The 20,140-nt window shown below is 37.2% G+C and overlaps 1 protein-coding gene and 1 pseudogene across 1 annotated transcript; both read right to left on the reverse strand.

Annotated features, from left to right (window-relative positions):
- Window positions 1-11,814: 11,814 nt before the first annotated feature.
- Window positions 11,815-17,211, reverse strand: LOC145574744 (26S proteasome non-ATPase regulatory subunit 14 homolog). Its single transcript, XM_081632597.1, has 6 exons — window positions 16,942-17,211; window positions 16,692-16,869; window positions 14,318-14,399; window positions 13,617-13,793; window positions 13,364-13,531; window positions 11,815-12,168 (listed from the first exon to the last, which is right to left on the reverse strand). Exons 1-6 carry the CDS (start codon window positions 17,072-17,074, stop codon window positions 11,977-11,979), a joined length of 930 nt encoding a protein of 309 aa, XP_081488723.1. The 5' UTR covers window positions 17,075-17,211; the 3' UTR covers window positions 11,815-11,976.
- A 2,167-nt stretch (window positions 17,212-19,378) lies between these two features.
- On the reverse strand, window positions 19,379-19,476 carry LOC145577250 (small nucleolar RNA R71; annotated as a pseudogene).
- Window positions 19,477-20,140: the final 664 nt, after the last annotated feature.

The raw sequence follows: 20,140 nt of genomic DNA on the forward strand, positions 1-20,140 counted from the left end.
TTTGAATGTCCACACGGCATGAGAGCGCATCCTTGAAGACTTGACTCTTGCACACGTTTGCTTTTGGGCTCCAAAAAGATGGAACCGGGACACATCTTTGGCTTGAAAACCCCGAGAGAACGCCAATGAGCTTCTCGAACATCACCAACTTCCTAGAAACAAAGAAAAGCAAACAAGTAAAGAAGAAAATGCAAAATAAAGCAAGAAAATAAGAAAGCAACTAAAGAAAATGTAAAGTAGAGAAAATATAAGAAAAGCTAAAGAAAAAGAGGTGAAAGAGAAGTAAAAGTAATGAAAAATCATCCTAAAAGAAGCTAAATGAGTGCCATAAATGACACTCATCAATGTCCGACCATTGAATCAACCAGCTGGTCAATTTTAGGCAAAGGAAAGCTATCCTTAGGACATGCCTTATTGAGGTCGGTATAACTCATATACATTCTCCATGTTCCATTCGGCTTTTTCACAAAGATTACATTTGCTACCCAGTTAGGGTAGTAACATTGCCGAATGAAACCAGCATCCAACAACTTCTTTACTTCTGCTACGGCTGCCTGATTCCTCTCTTCTCCATGATTTCTCTTTTTTTGCCTAACACGCTTGATAGTCGGGTTCACAGCAAACTTATGAATAACTAGATCTGGACTAATGCCCGACATTTCATGGACTTCAAAAGCAAACATATATTTGAATTCTCTCAAAAAAAATTCTAAGTCATATCCAAGCAGACCCATAGCAATAATGCCCACTTTGACCGTCCGAATAGGTTGGTCTATATCAAGCACTATGTCTTTATGATCGCCGGCTGGCTACGGTCTCAGCTCTTCCGGCCGACCTGGTATGTTTGCTCTTTCTTGATCGACTTACGCTTCTAGCCGACCTGGTATGTTTGGAGAGACCCTTCTTCGGAATCTCGCTTACACGCTTTCCCATGTTTGCGTGTTGTGGGCTTCACAGCCAGCTGATTACATTCCTTAGCCATTTATGATTTCCTTGAATGGATCCTATCTTTCCATCCGTCCACACAAACTTCATCAGCATTCAGTGAGGAATGATTACTGCTTTTGCTGCTGTTAAAGTGGGGCGGCCGAGGATAACATTATAGTTCGTGAGCTCTTTGACCACTAGGAAGCGGACAACCATGTCCATTTCTTCTCCCTTATTCCCGATCTAGATAGGCAGGTCAATTCGTCTAACTGGGTGGATAATACTCCCTCCAAATCCGACTAATGGATGAGAAATATCCTGGAGAGCATCTTCTAGGAACTTTAAATTTTTTAAACATATTAGGATGATTATGTCGGAAGAGCTGCCAGTATCTACCAACACTCGGCAGACCTTCAAATTTGAAACTTTTAAGATGAACAACATGGGATCATTATAAGGGGCTTTAACCTCTCCTCGGTCTGACTCGCAAACCGTCACTTCTGGGAAAGATTCGTCCTTCACCCCTTCAGCGTGCATCACATTCTCAATTTTCCATGCATCTTGATTAATTACTTTCATGGTTGGGCCGCCTACAACAAAGCCGCCTGATATAACGGCCACAAACCCTAAATTAGTGTTGTTCCCATCATCTTTTTCTTTATTGATGTGTGTCATAAATGGCACACATTTGATGAGCATTTAGGTCCTTTTTGTCCCCTTTTCATAGCTTTCTTGCTCAATAAATGTTCGATTTTATGCTTTCTCTCTCTTTTCTACCTTCCTATGGTTTTCTAGTATTTTCTCTTTTATTTCTTTTATTTTCGTTATTTTAGTTGTTTTCTCTTTACTTTAGATTTCATAGATTTAGTTTCTTTTTATTTTAGTTTATTTGATTTTATTTTCATTTCATTTTCCTTTACTTTATTTTATTTTCATTTTATTATTTTTCCTTTCTTCTTTTATTTTCATTTTCATTTTATTTCTTTTACTTTTATTTGTCGGTTTTAGTTTTATTTCACTTTGTTTTATTTCTCGGTTTTATGGGTGTTTTGTAGGTATTTGTTCCAAAGTCCAGATTGGTGTAGCTACTGCATACTTGGATCTTCGTCACCATCATGGTGATGATGGTGATGGTTATGGCAGTAGGCAGGAATTACAGCTCTCCCTCACTCCATCTCCCCTGTTCCCGCACTATTCCCGCACACCATTACCTCACGCAACTCCCCCAAAGCAACCCCTAGCAGCACCTCACTCCACCTTGCATCAACCACCTGCTGCTCCTTAATTCCACCACCAAATGCACGCAACACACAACAAACCCACAGCCACCTTCGCACCTCAAGTCACAGCCACCACACCACGCAACAGCAGCTCCGACTCCACTCCAATTCAGCCACCTCTTCACGCAACAACAACAACAATTGCAGCAACTTAACCGCCACCTGCTGCCCCTTTTTTGCCGCAGAAAATTACACCACCAATTGCGCCACCTTCGCCACCTACTACCTCCAATTGCACCATCAATTCAAGCCTCCAAGTAGCCGTGCTTTACCTCCAGCAGAGCAGCTTCGAACCTCAGCATGTGCGGGCGCACATTCAATGAATGCGGCCGCACACAGCTGGGTATAATTAGGGGCTGTTGATTGATGATGATAAGCGGCTTTGATGACGGTGATTTGGTGTGTTGATTTGCTGTGCGAAGCAGGGGATTTCGTCCCATTTGAAGAGCAGCAAATGCGTGCTGACTATCTTCTCTTTTGGATTTCTTTTTATTTCTTTTTCCTTTGAATTTTAGTTTTCTATTTTCTTTCTTTTTCTTTTATTGTTTTATTTTCTTTTCTTTTCTTTTCTTTTCTTTTTCTTTTCCTTTTACTTTCTTTTCCTTTTATTTTATTTTCTATTTTATTTTCTTTTATAAATACCCATTTTTGGGTAGAAACAAAGAAAAAAGTAGAATTAGATTAGAATTAGACAATTAGATCATTTTCCTAGCTTAGTTGAGAGCTTCTCTCTCTAGTTTAGGGTTAATTTTAGGAGTAGATTTTAGAGAGAGAATGTGAGGAATTTCAATGGTGATTGAGAGATTGAAGATCCAAATGTGACAATTGTATTGGAGATCTACTCTATTATCAAAGAGCATTTCTAAACTCTATCTCATTTATTGATTTGTTTAATATTCATTGTTTTGATTGATTGATTTGATTGGAATTTTATGATTTGATGATTGATTTTGAATATTCATGTTTGTATATTGGTAGAATTGATGATAATGTTTGAGTAGTTGTTTGGTTAGGGATTTGGTGAAGCTTATGATGTAATGAATTGATGTAAATTGGGGATAATTGATGGAGTTGATGATGTGATTAAACTTGGTTGATTGATCATGTGCATGTGTGTGATTAATTAGAGAGTAGCTAACTTTGATTATTGCACTAGATTGCATTGTAAGTTCACATTGATACGGACCATTGATTTGTGGCTTGCGTTTACACGATTGAGGTGTCTTGTGATGTTTCCTAGCTAGAGTTTATCGTAGTTGACGCTAGTTAGACCTCTAGGAGAATAGCTTGACATGCTCTTTTGGTTGCATGATTGATTTTCCCTCTCATTGTTTGACTTAGTCGACTTTCCATTCCAATTTGCATCGTTCATTGCCATTATTTGCGGATCCTAATCCCTAGCTCTTATATTTGTTTGGTTTCCTCGTTTTAGTAGTTGTTAGAGTCACCTTTTATCTCTTGACTTTGACCTAGCTTAGGCATATAATTGGAAGCACTTAGGCATTACCGTTCCTTTGGGTTCGACCCTTGACTTACCTCTATACTTGTATTTAGGTTTGTTGAGTGTTTATAAATTTTGTTTGGCTTAGGGAGAATTAGCCCAACGACCTAGTTTTCCCCACGTCATTTATCATTCTTCTTCTTCTCAGAAATGTTGTCTGTCCGAGTATAGGTGAACTTAGACTTCATAACGTACGAGTTGAGCATGCCCTTTTTGGCCAGCTTATCTAACAACCTCTTCAAGTTGTTCCAATCGTTCGTGTCATGTCCCACATCTTTGTGTTAATGGAAGTATATGTTCTTGTTTCTATACTGGGTCGATCCTACCAACGGCTGAGGCTTCTCAAACTCAAACTTGTCCTTGATTTACATCAAAATTGAATAACAACCTTTGTTGAATTCATACTGATGCTCATACGTCTTGACTTTCTTCGATTTAGTCTGTTGGCAGTCATCCACCCAGACCTCTTTTCTTTTGTTGTTTCCTTTTTTCTTTTTACAGGTCGAGTCTTGCCGAGTACATTGCTTCTTCTCAGCCCCCTCGGCTGGCACTTTTTCTTTTGTAAGCAAACAGAAATCACTGCCTCAATATAGGCTTCGGCTTCCCGCAGAACACCTGCGTATGTCCAAACCCTTTTTCTGACCAATTCAAACTTGAAGCCATTATGCCTTAATCCCCGGAGACACTCCGAGTAGGCCATTTCATCCAGTAGATTATGAATTTGGGCTTTCTCTTGATTGAACCTCTAGACTTACGAATGCAACCCCTCGTTCTTTCCTTGGACGATAGTTGCCAAGTTAAGACTAGTATTCCGGGGAGGTATATTGTAGGAGAAGTTTCCAACAAACAATAGACTAAGAGTTGTAAAGCAATTGATGTATCCAGCTGGCAGGCTATTAAACCAATCCTGCACCATGCCTTTTGTTACACCCCCAAATCTCCTTCTACGTAAATACTATATTTATACGTATACAAATATCATAGAAATAGACTTGGGCGTATTACCACCACGTGAAAACGCAAGGCTTATTTAATTACTCAAATTGCAGCGGAAAAATAACAACTTTTATTAAATATTAATAACCATAATAAATGTTTCAAAATAATCCAATAAAAACTCGTCCATACATAAATAAAATTAACTACTAACTATGTGATTCCAATCCCGACTCTAGTATGCGCACGAACAACTCCACACCTAAAATCAAGACTGCTTACCAAAAATGGTAAACAGGGCGAACCAAAACAAAAAGGAAAACAGATTAGCAAAAACGCTAAGTACGTATAATTGCAAGGCATGTAAATACTTTTATTAGGAAAAAATGCTTTCGAATAACCATTTAAATTTAAACTTGCTACAAGTGACTTTCCAAAATTAGAATTTCCAAAAATTAAATCTTCAAGGGTAGTAATATCCATAAACCAATAGATTTCCAATTTATAAACTTTCCAATTTTAAGATATATTTCCCAAAATCAATTTTTGCTCACCTAAGTGTGCACACCCCCCAAGCAAGTTAAACTATACTCGAGGAAAGGTCAGATCATACAAAGCTCATGGTCTTACTTAACCAGTCCCGAGTAGAGGGACAATTAAAATATCAAATACTGAGGCTCATAATGAGCTGCAAATTTTAAATTAACTCAATCAAGTGATTTATAAATATATAATATAACTTTTATTAAATCAATCAACACTTTTCAAGATCAAACCTTTAAATCGTAAAATTATATATTTTAACTCATCATGAAAATCATTAAATATTCATATGCAACATTTATTCAAAAAAATTAAACCAAACATTTACCAAAACATGCATTCAAAAATTGTATCAAGGACCTAGCCACCTATACGTACCTTGATCAAGCGAAAATAAAGGTACGACCACTAAACTTGACCAGGATCAAGGGACTCCTCCTACACAAATAACATAACATTAATTAATATAAGGTTAACTAAACAAACACAAAACTATAGATAATACTCTATTTGTGCATGAACCACTTATGTATTAAATCTTAAATTATGTTAATATCAAAATAGTGATATTGGTATTGTAATTGTACTGTGACGTTAGCTTTTGATTTCTTAATAACATTAGTATACTATTATAAGTAATAATACCCATATATAGTGGGTTAGTAGTATCATTTTTCTTAGAAACTTGCGGCAAAGATGAAGGTGAAAGAAAGAAGATGCTTTTGCACCTTCTAGAAGCAGCTCACGAGGGGGCTGGTGTGGCGGCAATTGGGTGGTGTGGTGGCAGTTAGGCGGCAGAGGGTGGTAGTAGCTAGTTTAACTTGCGGTTTCGGTGTTGTTGTTGCACGAGTGTGGGAAAGACAGCAAGAGGAAGGCGTGAAGGTTTAAGAGGAGTGGAAAGTTCAGCTTTTGATGTGAGGAATTTGTGAAGAATTGAGGGTCTATTTATAGTGTTTTGAGAGTGGAAAGATAGAGTTCAAGGAGGAATGAGATAGGTGTTAATTTTGGTTATGGAAGTAAAATAAACTAGGAGATTAATACTTAAGGTTAAAGTAAAAACCATGAGATAGATATGCCATCTTCAACTAACTCACGACCAAAAAAAAGTTTCTCTTTTTTTATATTTATAAAAAAACGAAAATCATAATTAAATAAATATAATAATTGAATTCGATAATTAAACTAAGTTATTATACAAAAAATAATAACAATACTAGTAAATCATAATGTATATTATATATTATCTTTAAAACTCTTGAAGTTACTAGTATAATAACATACGTATTAAATAAAATATGGACCGACTTTTAAAAGATAATTAAACCTATATTGTTGATTTAGAAATCCGAAAATAATTAATTATTCAAATACTTATATTTGGCGCCAAAATTTAAAATTCATTTTCGCTCCAAATTAAATAATTTAAGAAATTTCCAAAATATTATTCGGGGTATTACACCTTTAAGGGTGGCTGAGAAGTATCTACACCAGATGGCATCATCCACACTATTCAAATACATTAGATTTCGATACAAGGTGACATGTTCTTCTGGGTTGCCCGTACCATCATAGGCACCCACAAGTACACTCTTCACCTTTGCTGGTTGAGGAGAGTTGAGTATTTCTTGAGACGGAGGCGACTTATCACCAAGATTTAACAAGCGCATTTTCCAATCAATGGGATAAGGTTTTGCGGCAAGTTCAGCCAGGTATGGTGCCTGGTCATATGGCTGGCCATATTGCCCGTACTATCCGTAGACATTGGGATTAGGCGACAGAATTGCATTAAAATTCTGGGGCATTTGATACTGAAGCGCTTGAACCACTGGAATTGGAGTTGGAGTATGGTGATCTTGACTTCTAATGGTCCTGGCCGAGGTGGTATGCTTGGAAAGAGTGTGGTACGAGAGATCATCCGGCATGGTTGGGGTGGAAGCGGTGTCCGAATATGCTGCTCGCTCCCTCTGGTTGTGCCGAATGTATTCTCTCGCATCCTTCCAACGCCGAGACGGCTCAATTACTTCATTCTAAGCTGTCTGGTCTGCCCCCCAGCCGATTGTGTTTTCTCAAGGAGCCTAGACACATTCGTCTGTGGCACCCTCGGTGGTTGGCGGAATAGGGTATTTCCAGCATCTTCGGCATTGTCCACCTTGCTCTAAGCTTTCCTCTGAGGATCATCTCCTTCTCTCTTGTGAATCGGCCTAGAAGTAGAAGGCATCTTACTCTCAAGCTCTCTTCGGAGCTTGCTCATGGCAACCTGGAGAGAACCAACAGTCATCGGAGGATCCTCGGCCTCATGGAGTGAGGCGGTCAGAGGATCACTTGTATTGATTGTTGCAATTAAAATCTATACATGTCTGCCCTGACCAGGATTAGGACCAGTGTTAGGTGTCTGACCATCTAATGCCATAACGTACGAGTATCCCCCACAGACAGCCAAATGTTTCAGGGTTTTTTTGTGATTCCCTTGGGATACTGGTCGCGCTCTTGGACTGATGGGCTCGGAATTTTGCCCCTTTAGAGTTATTACCCTAGAATTACGTGCTCTGATTGGCGGCGCAATCAGGTTCTGACACGTGTCCTAATGGGGGCGCCGTTTTGCGTCTTTTTCGGGATTTGGACCTCCTGATGTAAGGAGGCCCTTCTCTCTGATTTCAGGTGCTCTTTTTAGGGTTTACACATGTCATCTTCCTTTAAGGACAAGTGTCGCCCTTTGATTGGGCCACGTGTCGCTATTGGAATTGTCCACGTGTTGGGGTAATTTTTACCCGAAACACAAGTTACTTGACACATTTCGGCACCTGATTAGTCTAAAAAAATTAAAAAAAAAATCAATTAATTAATTTTCAAAACCACCCACCAGCCAAAGTGCAAAACCACCTACCCTGCCACGCCGACCACCACTGCCACCGTAGCCAGTTGTGCCGACCTCCCTTGTCCCTCGAATCCGGCCGCGACGATCCCCCCCATCCCCTAATGCCGACCTCGCTAACCTCCTTGATCCCCCGTCCCCCAATTCTAGCCTCCCCGCCCTCCCCCGTCCCCCGATTCTAGCCTCGCCGACCTCTCCCATCCTCCGATTCCGGCTGCGCTGACCTCCCCTGCCCTGATTTCATCTGCATTGAACTCCCCAATCGTTTCTTGAGATTTGGTTTGGTGGTTTTCAAACGGTCTTGGGTTAATGGGGTATCGATTTTTCGAAGGGGGTTTTGAGGTTTGGTTGGCTGGGTGGGATTCTGGTTGGTGTGGTTAGGTGGCGATAGTTTTAGGTCTGGGTGGGATGGTGGTTCCAGGTTTTGGGTTCGAGTTTAGTTGGTGGGGATGGTGGTGGCTGTAGTGGTGTGGCTTAGGTGGTTTTTTTTTAATATTTGACCAATCAAGTGGTGACAAGTGTAAATTAAACTTTTTTTTTAAAAAAAAAAAAAAAAAAAAACCTACTCAACTGGTTACAAGTCACCCAAGACCATTTGAATAAGATTGGTATTAAAGGCCCCAAATGTGTGATTATTCCGGACAATTTTTCCTATTAATTTATGTTTCAAATGGATGAAACTGTGTACTCCGTCACATATCAAGTTGTTCAAAGCTAATCAAGAAGCTATAAATTGGCGTTAAGATCACTTTTTCTTTTTAATCAAGGGGAGTCTAATCTTTAATCAAGTTATTAATCAAGCTATAAATTATAATCTTAATGAAAGTTAAGAATATGATGATTACTAATCTTTAATGAAGCTAATAATTTTGATTTCACCGATTTTTAAGTCTTAATTACTGTATATGTCAAATTTCGCCTAAGGGTGACCTAAAGACTGGGACGTTCGACGGCTAGAGTATGATATATGAAAAGCAAATTAAATTAAGTTAACAAATGAAGGATAACTTAGTTTGATGACAAAGAAAACCCAAACGTGGGAGAAACTGCGGGTGGGAGCAAGATCACCGATTCACTATGAATATATTTGAGTACAATGAGAATAAAAGCTAAGAGATGAGAATAAGATGCGAATAAGAAGTGTGTTTACAAACGAAATACTTCAGCTATTTATATTACCTCCGTTAAATGTTGTGTGCAACTTTGGAATATTTTATATCTCACAAATAATACCCCAAAGTTGCACATAACATTTAAGGAGGTAATATTAACTAAGGCTAGCTGAAACACTAGTCTATTCAGCCATTGAAGACTTGCGCTTGCCTCCCTAAAATGTTGGAAAGTAGTTCCTAGACTCGGTCTGTATCCCGTTCTCAAAGTATATCTGAAGGAGTTTGAACCATTTTAAATGAAACACTAGTCTATTCATGGACTCTTATCATTCCCTAGTCTCTCGATGGGTTATTAGTTGGAGGACGACTATCGCCATTCATCGTCGTGCGACACGTTGTATGTCATGTCGCGGCTTGATTTTTACCATTACGATTAATATGCTGATTCTGATATGATTTTTCGTTATGTCAAAGTAATTTTTTTAATTCTATTTTTAATATAAAATTAAAAACTTCATGTTATGTAGTTCTGTTACTACCTTTGGGTTGAGACAAAATCTAATTTTTTGAAAAATCTTCACTATCTTGTGGGCCTAAACCACAATTTAACTAAAATATTTCTGATTATCAAATTATTTGATGTTCGGTTGATCTTTTGGGTTCAATTATTCATCCCAAAATTTGTTATCTTCTCTTGATTCTTTGAACTTTATAGATTATATTACAAGTGATACAGTAATTTATAAAAGAGGAAGTAATTCTTAAAGGAAAAAAAAAAAGTAATACATACTAATCGGCAAATAATGATATTCATACAAAAGGAGTAAATAGAAAGATTTAAGTTTGGTATGAATAAAATTGATCTAGTAAGATTTCTCTAATTCTTGAAAAAAGAAATTTTTAAAAAAGTTTATAAATCATGTTGAAGAGAGCAAGGTTTTACACATTCTATAACTTATATACTCAAAATAAGATGAATTTACAACATTAACCCCACTTATATACTTTATAAATCATGTTGAAGAGAGCAAAGTTTTACACGTTATAAAACTTATATATTCAAAATAACATCAATTTACAACATTAGCCCCACTTATATACTCAAAATGATAGAAATACCGCCTTTGAGATACTTATTTTATTTATCAATATGAGAAACATTAATTTACCTTTAATTCAATATACCATGTGGCCAGCCACATTAAAGTTTGTGAATTTAAAAAGTTATATAGGGATAGGTGGATAACAATGGATCAGATTTAAATCAAATTGTAAAGATCCTAGTCCAATAAAAAATTAATCGGACCCTAAATCCAAATCCAAGTCCACCGGAGACATCCAAATCCAAGTCCAACTTTGCTAGATTCAGAAGTCCGAATCAAAGTCTAGATCCAAATCCAACTAGGTTGTGTTTGGAAACATGATATTCATTTCAAATGTTGGAATTGAATTTAGAATTTGAAATCTTGATATTCAATTTCAATATTGGGTGTTTGGGAAATATCATAATTTCATTTCCAGAATTTCAAATTCTAACCTATGTTTGAAGATGAGTGAAATTTTGAATTAAGTAAATGAAATTATACTTTTAACTCACACAAATTTCCTTTCTCTCTCCTCCATAATCTTCAATTCCCAAATTTTCATCTCTTCCTTTGCTCAATCTTAAATTCCCAAAGTTTCAACTTCTTCCCCAATATTTTTCTTGCTCCTCCTCAATCTTAAATCACCAAATTTTCTTTGCTTGCTGCAATGTTGGTATCAAGTTGCAATGTTGGTTCAATGGAGGAGAGAGAAAACTCATACGCCATTTCAATGGAGAACTCGAAGAGCTGCTGCAAATTTTGGAAATTGGTCGAGCAAATATCAAAAATTGGTCGATCAAATTTCAGCTATTTTAAATAAGGCACACTATGGTCGAGCAAGAAATTCGAAGCTCGCTTCAATGGAGGAGGGGCGAGAGAACTTGTGTATGCTTCAATGGTGAAGAACCCTAGGAGAGAAAAAATTGGGGAAGAGGATAAAAACTTTTGTACGACATAGGAGAGAAAGAGAGTTGAGCTTTTTTTCGTTGAATATAAGAATTTGAAATGACAGGTTTATTATTGAAATTTCAATATATCAAAACATAATCATATCTTTATAATCTTAGATTTAGGCTAATTTCAATTCCCGAATTCTAAGTACATCCACACAACATAAATGGGTTACCAAACAAGCCACTATATTATTTTTTTGCTCGTATAATTGTAAATTGCAAATCCACGATTCCGTATAATACAAATTTAAAAATACTACCGTAAAAGCAACAATAAATAGCCACCATAACAATTGATCTTGAACTCAGGGCGAACATGAACTAGGGTCCATATCCAAGCCCAACTTTTCAGAGTCAGACCTAATTTCAGCCTCAGATTCTAATTATACTTTAACGAATCAGACTATTTCCTTCAAATCGAGTTGGATTCAAGTCAGACTCATTGCCATCCGTAGTTATTGGCCATAGAGATTATTATACTGTGTTAGGTTTCCTCAATAACATACTCATTTGAAAAAAAAAAAAAAAAAAAAAAAAAAAAAAAAAAAAAAAATCCAAAAGTACGCATTTAAAAATCATGCAGATGGCTTGTAGGCAACAAAACATAAAACAAGTATTAGCAAAATAATCATAGAAACCAACACAATATTTCCATGTTCTGACTCGCTGTAATATTGTGAAATTAAAATCATAATGCCCTGGTGTAGATCAGTGATTGCAGAAGTTGAAGAGAAAAAAACTAGAAATTGTCCATAGACGGTAGAACTTCAGAATACAACAGTGTCTAGCATAGTACCCAATGTCTGAACTATGTTAGAGGACATCAAGTTCGAGACATGTTCTTCAAGATGCTTCTTTGCATCCTGTCTTCCCACATTAGCAATTGCAAGCTTCTCTGGGGACAACTCATCCTCCTCTTGAACAGCCTTGTTATATTTTATCGCAAGATTCAGCATTTCCTGCAAAATTTGGAATGTCAGTAAACACATTTTTAGAATTCCTCGCACAGATTATGTCATAATATTAGTGTAGCAAGAACAAAATGCTTGTGAAAACTTGGACAAGTGAGAAATTCCCAATCCTGAATCCACCTTTTTAATTCTTTTTTTTTTTTTTTTTTTTTTTTAAATCACACAATTCTCAATCAAGTTAAATCTTGTTATTCAATATATGGTTGGTTAATTTAAGCTCACTAAATGCCAACCCATGGTTGAACCCTACTGAATACTGATACCTAAGAGATTGGAGGTGATATGCAAGAATCCCCTATCAAAAAAATTTCTGCACTAAACTTCAGAATATATCTATCACATTTTGAAACCAACTAGCTCCTACTTTTATTGTTTCATCAATATAAAGCTACAATTTGAAACATTCTTTAAATTTACAGTGATGCTACTGTATTAAGTTAGCTTAAGGGTAATATGATGATAAATATTACACTAATTTATGAACTCAAGGTAATATCACTAATATGATGATAAATACTACTCCGTACCCTCAGCAGTCAATTTAGAATGGTGAACTACAGGCCACACTAGATGAACTTAAAGGTAATGCTACTACCACAAAAATGCCTAAAAGGAATTCGGATATGTACGGTGGGATTCAACAAAAAAATCCTAACTCATTGTCCTGTTAACGGAACAAACAATTCATTCTCTAACATCTTTTGAGTTTTTTGTTTTTCTTTCTTATTTTTCTTTCTCTAACAAGTCATTTGACTTCTCCAGTAAGCTTCCACTTTAATGGGCATGATAATATTATCTATTAGCCAGTTCAACTCTTGTAAGCTTTACTTTGATAAGGCATAAATAGCATCAGTTACACCATGTTTGGATTTAGACTGAGAAATGAAGGAAATTGTCATCCCTTGTTTGGATAGCATATGGAAAGAGGAAAGAGGAGAAAAATTGGAATGATCCATTTTCCTTCCCCTTTAATAAACCAAATCCTTTCAATATTGAAAAGATTTGGAAAGACCTAAGCTCACTCTCTCCTCTCTCCTTCCTTTCCTTCCCCTTCTTTAAACTCTTCTCCCTTCCCTTTCCCTTCATAATTTATATCCAACAATAGTGTTATGGATAACTTATAAATGGTAAAGCTTGACATTGACCAATTGCTACAAATCCTAAACTCAAAATTCCTACATACCTGGACAGTCTGTTCGTTGGTCTTAGAATGAGAATCAAATCTCTTAAGTGTCAATCCATCAGTCCATTTCTTTTTGTGAAGGTTCAGTAACATCTTCTCCTCAAGTTCGTTCTTCCTGTAGTTGATGGCTATGGAATAGTAATGTCTGTTTAGCCCATGTATCAATGCCTGGAAAGGACATATCAATCAGAGAGAGAACTATAATTGTCAAATGCAAATATGAGTATCCATACAAAATCCAGTCCTCACTAACCTGAATAGAGGGTTTATTAAGATGCCCAAGGTTGGATGTTGTCTGGCGAGGCTCTTGACCAAGCATCATGGTCTGTGGGTTGATTAAACGAAAGGCATCAATAACAACCTTCCCCTTGACACTCTGTATTGGATCCACCACTACAGCAACAGCTCTTTGATTTAAAGCTTCAAAACTCTGCAGTCATTAAGCAAAAGTTAACAGAGTTTACTGAAAACTAGCCTTCTTATTGTTAATGAGATAGTTACAGATAAAGCACATACTAGAAAGCAGAGTTGATACAACTATTTTATTCTTTGAATGGATTATTGACAAATGTCAACAGTAAATAAAGTTGTCAGAACTCAGAAGACTAACAACACATAAAAGACACATATGTATATGCAGATTGAAGATTACAGGGGGGGCACTACTTAGATCCACCATGGTCCAGTCTAATTGGGTCATAGACACCCAACAATCAACACTAGCAGCACCAAAAATGGAGGAGAATCATGGAAGAACATCAAATTACTATCCCATGCATTGACAAATTCTTCCCAAGCCCATAAATGTGTAACACTACCAACATCCGAAACAAATGACTAGCTCCTTATAACTGCTGGAAAATTACAGGGACTGGACCGTGCTCAGAGGACATGTAGAGAAGCCAATGACTAGCAGCAAATAACCAATTAAAGCTAAAACAAAATTATTCAGACCTGTTGAGTGTTGATATCTACTCCAGAAAGCCAGCAACCAAATCCAGGATGCGAGTGGTACCATCCAACAACCATCTCTGGCCTGTAAAACAAGGAAAAAATATTTAACGCAGCTGATTCACAGAAAGAATGAATAGCATACAGTGTCAAAAAAAAAAAAAAAAAAAATGAATACGGTAGCACAGAACATAAACTGAAAAACACCACTTTCCCAATTGAATCAATGCTGTAATGTAATAAAGATATATATATCAAACAAATAATCCGCCGAATAAAAGGAAAACAGGAACCCCAAAGGTAAGGCCCATAAGGTTAATATCATGAGTTGAATTATTACCAAGTGATTTATGGGGTATAGTTTTTTAGTGATAACCTAGAGATTTGATGATTTAATTCAACCATCAAATTCCATTAAGTGCTCTTGAACCACCAACGATGAGAGAACACTGGTGAGAAAAGAACTGTGGTGGTGCAAGATAAAGGCAACTGCTATGGAATAATGAAGGTGGTGGGAGAATAATGGGGGAGGCAAGAGAATCAGTGAGAGAAGATGGTGCCGCAAGAATGTTTGGAATTAACCTATGAGAGAGAATGTCTTTTCCTTTTTTTTTTTGGTGGTGGTGGTGGTGGTGGTGGTGGTGGGGGGGGGGGGGGGGGTTAATGCCCAAATGCATGTAAAAAGTATGAGCCCAAAAAATTAACCTCATTCCAGGTGTTTCGTTTAGGTCAATAACAATTACCTAAGCAAGCCCTACTCCAAGCATGCCCATAAAAGGTATGGTATGTACACTCCAATCTAGATGATAGGGAAAACTAACACAATATAGTAGCAAAACGTAATGCTGTGCATTGTGATTCAATAATATATGAAGTATCAATTCATTCCAAAGCACTAGAACACTATAAGGTGGTATCAATTCTTTAATCTTGGTCAAAGTGAAGGAGAAGACATTTCACCAGGAATGCAAATAGCTAAAGGATTGCTTCAAGTTGTTTTTTTTTTTTTTTGGGCGCTTAGTCACCAATTAGATAATTGAAACAATGAACCAGAAAATGTTAAAAAAAAAAAGCCAGGGGGGAATAGCAGGTAATTAACTCTTAAACTAACCCATGTCTTGCTAAAAACATAGAAAAATAGCCAAGTTTGACTTGTAAGAGAGATAAATAGTTGAAAATCAACAAGAAGCAAAGCCAGATGCCACTACTATCTCTCTTCACCTTTTCCCTCTACTTCGTGACAAAATACTTTGAAATGCTTCAAAAAAATGAGAACACAATAATGAAATCTAGAAAGACGGAACACAATTTATGTTTTTCTCAAAAGCACAAACAAATATAATCCATGAATAAAAGTAATATATATAACGAGTAGGTTACAACAATCAGCAATTAAAACCTATCATACATGATTTGTGCTTAAACAGTAAAGGAGAATTGACCCACACCGAGAATAGATAAATCTAGCATAAACAGAACAAAAACTTTGAGTACCTCAAATTTACATTTAAAGGATGAACAACATATTAAAATATCCATGATACAGCAGGTAACAGCAGAACAATCCACAAAAATTAGAAATGTTTTAGACAAGCAGAAAGTTAACAAAAAGAAGGGCTAATCTATCAGCAGATTAATCGACCAGAGAATATGATCCAAATTTTGTCAAATATGAGGCTGGGACAATAATACTTGCTACAAGGACTTCTAATTAACACAACCAACAAAGGTTTGAATTCTTTGACAATCATGTTGAGCTAAAACCTTCTGAAAATATTCCAAGAAGCTTGAACATGATTCGACAATAATCCAAGATCAAAGAACTAGGCTTATAAAGATATTGAGGCAATGCCACACCAACCATATTATACTCTTTCTAGGTTAAAATTCTTAGCGAAATGCCAAAATCATATTCCATGAACCTAACAGTCTAACACCTACTTGAGAAAATGAAAATGAACAACATTCTGCCCTTTCAACCTTCGGTTTTGCATTCTCAATCATCTTCAAGAAGGGGTCTTCATATCCCCACCTCAAAACTCAAAACCATAGAAAGACCACAGAGATTGCATAAAATCCAAATTTATAGAATTCACGTCCTTGTTGACATAAAATGCGAGTCACACTCCTACAGCCTTGTTTTATGTACCTTAAACGTCTTCATCACAAATAAATTCTAAGTTTATATCAATTTCAATATGTACAGATTTGAATTGATTCGAAACAAGTTTACTAATTTCAAAACCCCAATTCTTTCAAACAGACTACTGTTGATAGAATTAAAAGGCTGATCTACTAAATCTAAGTTACATTTACAAAAATCTAGCAAAATTCAAGACAAAACCCTAAAAAATCAAAACAAAAATGAAAAGAATACCTTCCAGTTTGCTTAAGCATATCAAGCATGTTAGTCTGGAAAACATGGTCAACAGCTTCAACACTAACACCAGTACCACTCTGCGGCATAGCGAAAACATCAACAACCCTAACAGTATACTCATCCACAAATTCACCCAACATCAATCCCATAACTTCCATAGGAACACCAGCTCTACCTACAAATCCAATTCAAAATTTAAAATCCAATTCATAAAATCCCAAATTAAAATTAGGGTTTATAAAATCACCATGTTTGAGCATCTTAAGGAGAGCAAGGGAGGAGATGTAGACTTGTTCGGAGGTGTCAAGGGTTGGAGAATCGGGAGGTGGGTGGCCGAGTGCTCCTCCGGCGCCGGCGAACATTCTGGTGAGTCTGTCCATCGTATCTTCTCTCTCTTTCTCTCTGGTTTACTGGAGATCAGGAGGTGGATGTGTTTCGATTTGTTTTTTAGAGAGGAGAAGTGAGAGATCGGAATCGTGTTTTCTTTTTGTGCACGAAACTGAATACAGATGGTAATACTGCCACTTCACTTAAATGGATACATAAAGGTAGAGGTGTAAAAGGGAAGTGAGAGGTTCTGCTCTAGTAGAGCCTTCTCTGGGATGTCAGTAAGGCGGGTCTTGGTTTGGCGGGTGGTGAGGCGGGGATGGGGATAAAAATCATACCCACCATGGGTGATGGAGTGGGGGTGGATTTTAAGTCGACCCGCCCCACTTAGGCCGCGCCTTCATGCCGCGTGGACATCAAAGTCGGTGTTGAACCCACCGTAAAGGCCTCTAATGACTGCCTCCCTAACATGTATCATGTGGAACGCACGGGAGCATCATCGACCATCGCACAGAAAGCAAGTTCCCCTGCTCCAAAGTGCGGTCGCACGCGAGGGAGGAGCGGCCTCGCAGGTGCCAAGAGTGGCCGCGTAGCTTCCTCCCCCTTGTTCCGTAACCATTTTGTTGCGGCCGTGCTTTGGGGTGAGAGGCCACGCCATTTGAGGTTCTTTTTGGACGTCTAACTAACTTCTACCTAGTTAGTTTTACTATTTATAGAATTTCTTCATTTTTCTAGAGAGAGAATCATTAGAAGAATCAATAGAAATAGCATAGAACTAGAATTTTAGAGAGAGAAGCTCTTGATTTTGATGATTTTTGTTCTTAGATTTTAGAGAGAGAAAATTTGGTGTTTGATGATTGTTACATTGTGATCTTCATTCCTCTTTGAAATTGATCAAAGTTTTGTAAGAATTCTTTCCTTTTCAATGCAATTTTTTATGTTTGATTTTGATATATTGTTGAATTTCCATTGTATGTTTGGTTTTGATTGTTGATATTTGAATTACAACGTTGATGATGAAATTGATAATTACTTTTGTTATGCTTTTCAAATTTACCATGAGTAATGAGTAGTTCCTTTGCTAGGGATGTGGTGAATCATGTATTAATGATAATCTATAGCTAATTTGGGGTTTTGGTTGATTTGATGATGTGATTAAATTGGTTGATGAAATTTGTGCATGTGTTTGATTTGAAGAGGAGTAGCTAACCTTGATTATCATGCTACATTGCATATTAGTTTTCAATGATATAAAAAATTAATTTGGAAACTATTATTATCGATTGATCTTGATTTGCGATTTTCCTTTGAAGTCATTTGTAGAGACATCTAGCTTGACCCTAGGAAATAGCTCTTTGAGTGTTTTTGATTGCAAATATCATTTTCCCTCGCATTGTTTGATTAATTAAATTCCCGACAAATTAGCAAGTTTATCATTAGTGCATGTGCCCTAGTGTTTTGATGATTGAATTCTATTTGCTAGTTTTGATTGAGTTGACTCGATAGTATATCTTAGACCAACCCATTATTTTAAGAGTTCGGAATAGCTTATCTTGAGACCTTAGCAAATACCGCTTTCCCTTGGGTTCGACCTGGACTTACCCCTATACCTAGGGTTAGGTTTGGTTTTATATATTTTGTTTTGATCGGGGAATCTAGAAATCAACGACCTAGGTTTCACCCGCTTCAAAAATGGCGCCGTTGCCGGGGAAGGCATGGTGATTTGCTATTGTTGATTGAGTTTATTTCATTTAATATGAAAAACAAAAAAGATTTTCTTTCTTTTAGGCTACATTTGTAGCCGTGCTATTGATATTTTGCTTTAAGTTTTGTATGCGTAGGGCACAAGATCGAAATTTAGTGCCATTTGATCCGGAAATTGAGAGGACCATAACAAGGATAAGGGTTGCCAATCATTCCTCAAGCTCAAGTCCCCCAAGAGAGGAAATCCATCAAGAAGAAGAAGAAGAACGAGAAAGCATGCGTGCTAATCCAAGAGTAGCATTGAAGGAGTTGGGAACTCCGGGAGCTTATAGGTTTGAAAGCAGAATTGCTCCTCCTACGACACCGACAAATGACTTTGAGATAAGATCGGCTATGGGCGTCAATAAAGTGGTGCAAAGCCTGAGACTCCCTTCAACCATCTTAAGGAATTTGAGAAGTATTACAATACCATCAAGGTGAATGGGGTTTCTCAAGAGTTCATTTGACTTAAACTTTTCCCTTTCTCTCTTACTGGACGTGCTCTAGAGTGGTTGGACAAAGAGGTGAAGCCAAACTCTATGAGAACATGGGATGAAGTGACTAAGGAGTTTCTATCTCGGTTCTATCCACAAAAGAAGACGACCGAAGCAAGAGTTCTCATTCAAAGCTTCAAGCAAAAGCCAAATGAAAGTGTTTATGAGGCATGGGAAAGTTATAATGAGTACCAAATAGAGTGTCCACACCATGGGATTCCCACCTATGAAATCACCCAAATCTTCTATGGAGGTTTAAACCCCCAAGGCAAGTCTTGTTTGGATGCCGCTGCCGGAGGCCCTATCATGTACAAAATTGAGGATAAAGTGGTGGACTTAATTGAAGATGTAGTAAGGCATTACATGGACTGGCAAGAAGATGAGAGAGATTCGACAAGCAAAAGCAGTTCAATGGTTTATTCAATCGGCCATCTCAATGCCATCAACAGTTTGTCCTCACAAATCTCAAACTTGGGAAAGGAGATGACCTTAATAAAGGCAAAGCTTGAGAGTGCTTCTTTGCAAGCACCAATTCTTCCCTCCCACAATAAGGGGAGAGGGGTACATCTTCTAACTCTACTCCTCCTTCAACTTCGAATAATATGCCAAATGGATGTGTGTTTTGTGATGTATGTGGGTCATATGACCATGATGCTTCTAATTGTCCACATGCATTTGAAAATTGTGATGATGCTGATAATAATGATTGTGAGCAAGTGAATTTTGTTTCAAATAACAACAATGGACAAAGATTCGATGGACCAAGGAACTTTCGGAATAGAAATGCTCACCAACAAGGGGGCTTTGATAATTATAACAATGGTGGTTATAGAAACCAAGGAAATCAAAATTTCCGAGGGAACTATAATAATCAAGGCTATA

The sequence above is a fragment of the Chenopodium album genome, chromosome 13, assembly GCF_948465745.1.
Source record: "Chenopodium album chromosome 13, dcCheAlbu1.1, whole genome shotgun sequence".
Taxonomy (NCBI): domain Eukaryota; kingdom Viridiplantae; phylum Streptophyta; class Magnoliopsida; order Caryophyllales; family Amaranthaceae; genus Chenopodium; species Chenopodium album.

Bases quoted from the DNA above. Each gene is read 5' to 3' on its own strand.
- LOC145574744 (XM_081632597.1), bottom strand. From the start codon at position 17,074: ATGGACAGACTCACCAGAATGTTCGCCGGCGCCGGAGGAGCACTCGGC. The intron at 14,400-16,691 runs GTATTCTTTTCA...CTTGTTTTACAG, and splicing joins ATGCTTAAGCAAACTGGAAG to GCCAGAGATGGTTGTTGGAT. The intron at 13,532-13,616 runs GTTAGTGAGGAC...TGTCCTTTCCAG, and splicing joins TTAATAAACCCTCTATTCAG to GCATTGATACATGGGCTAAA.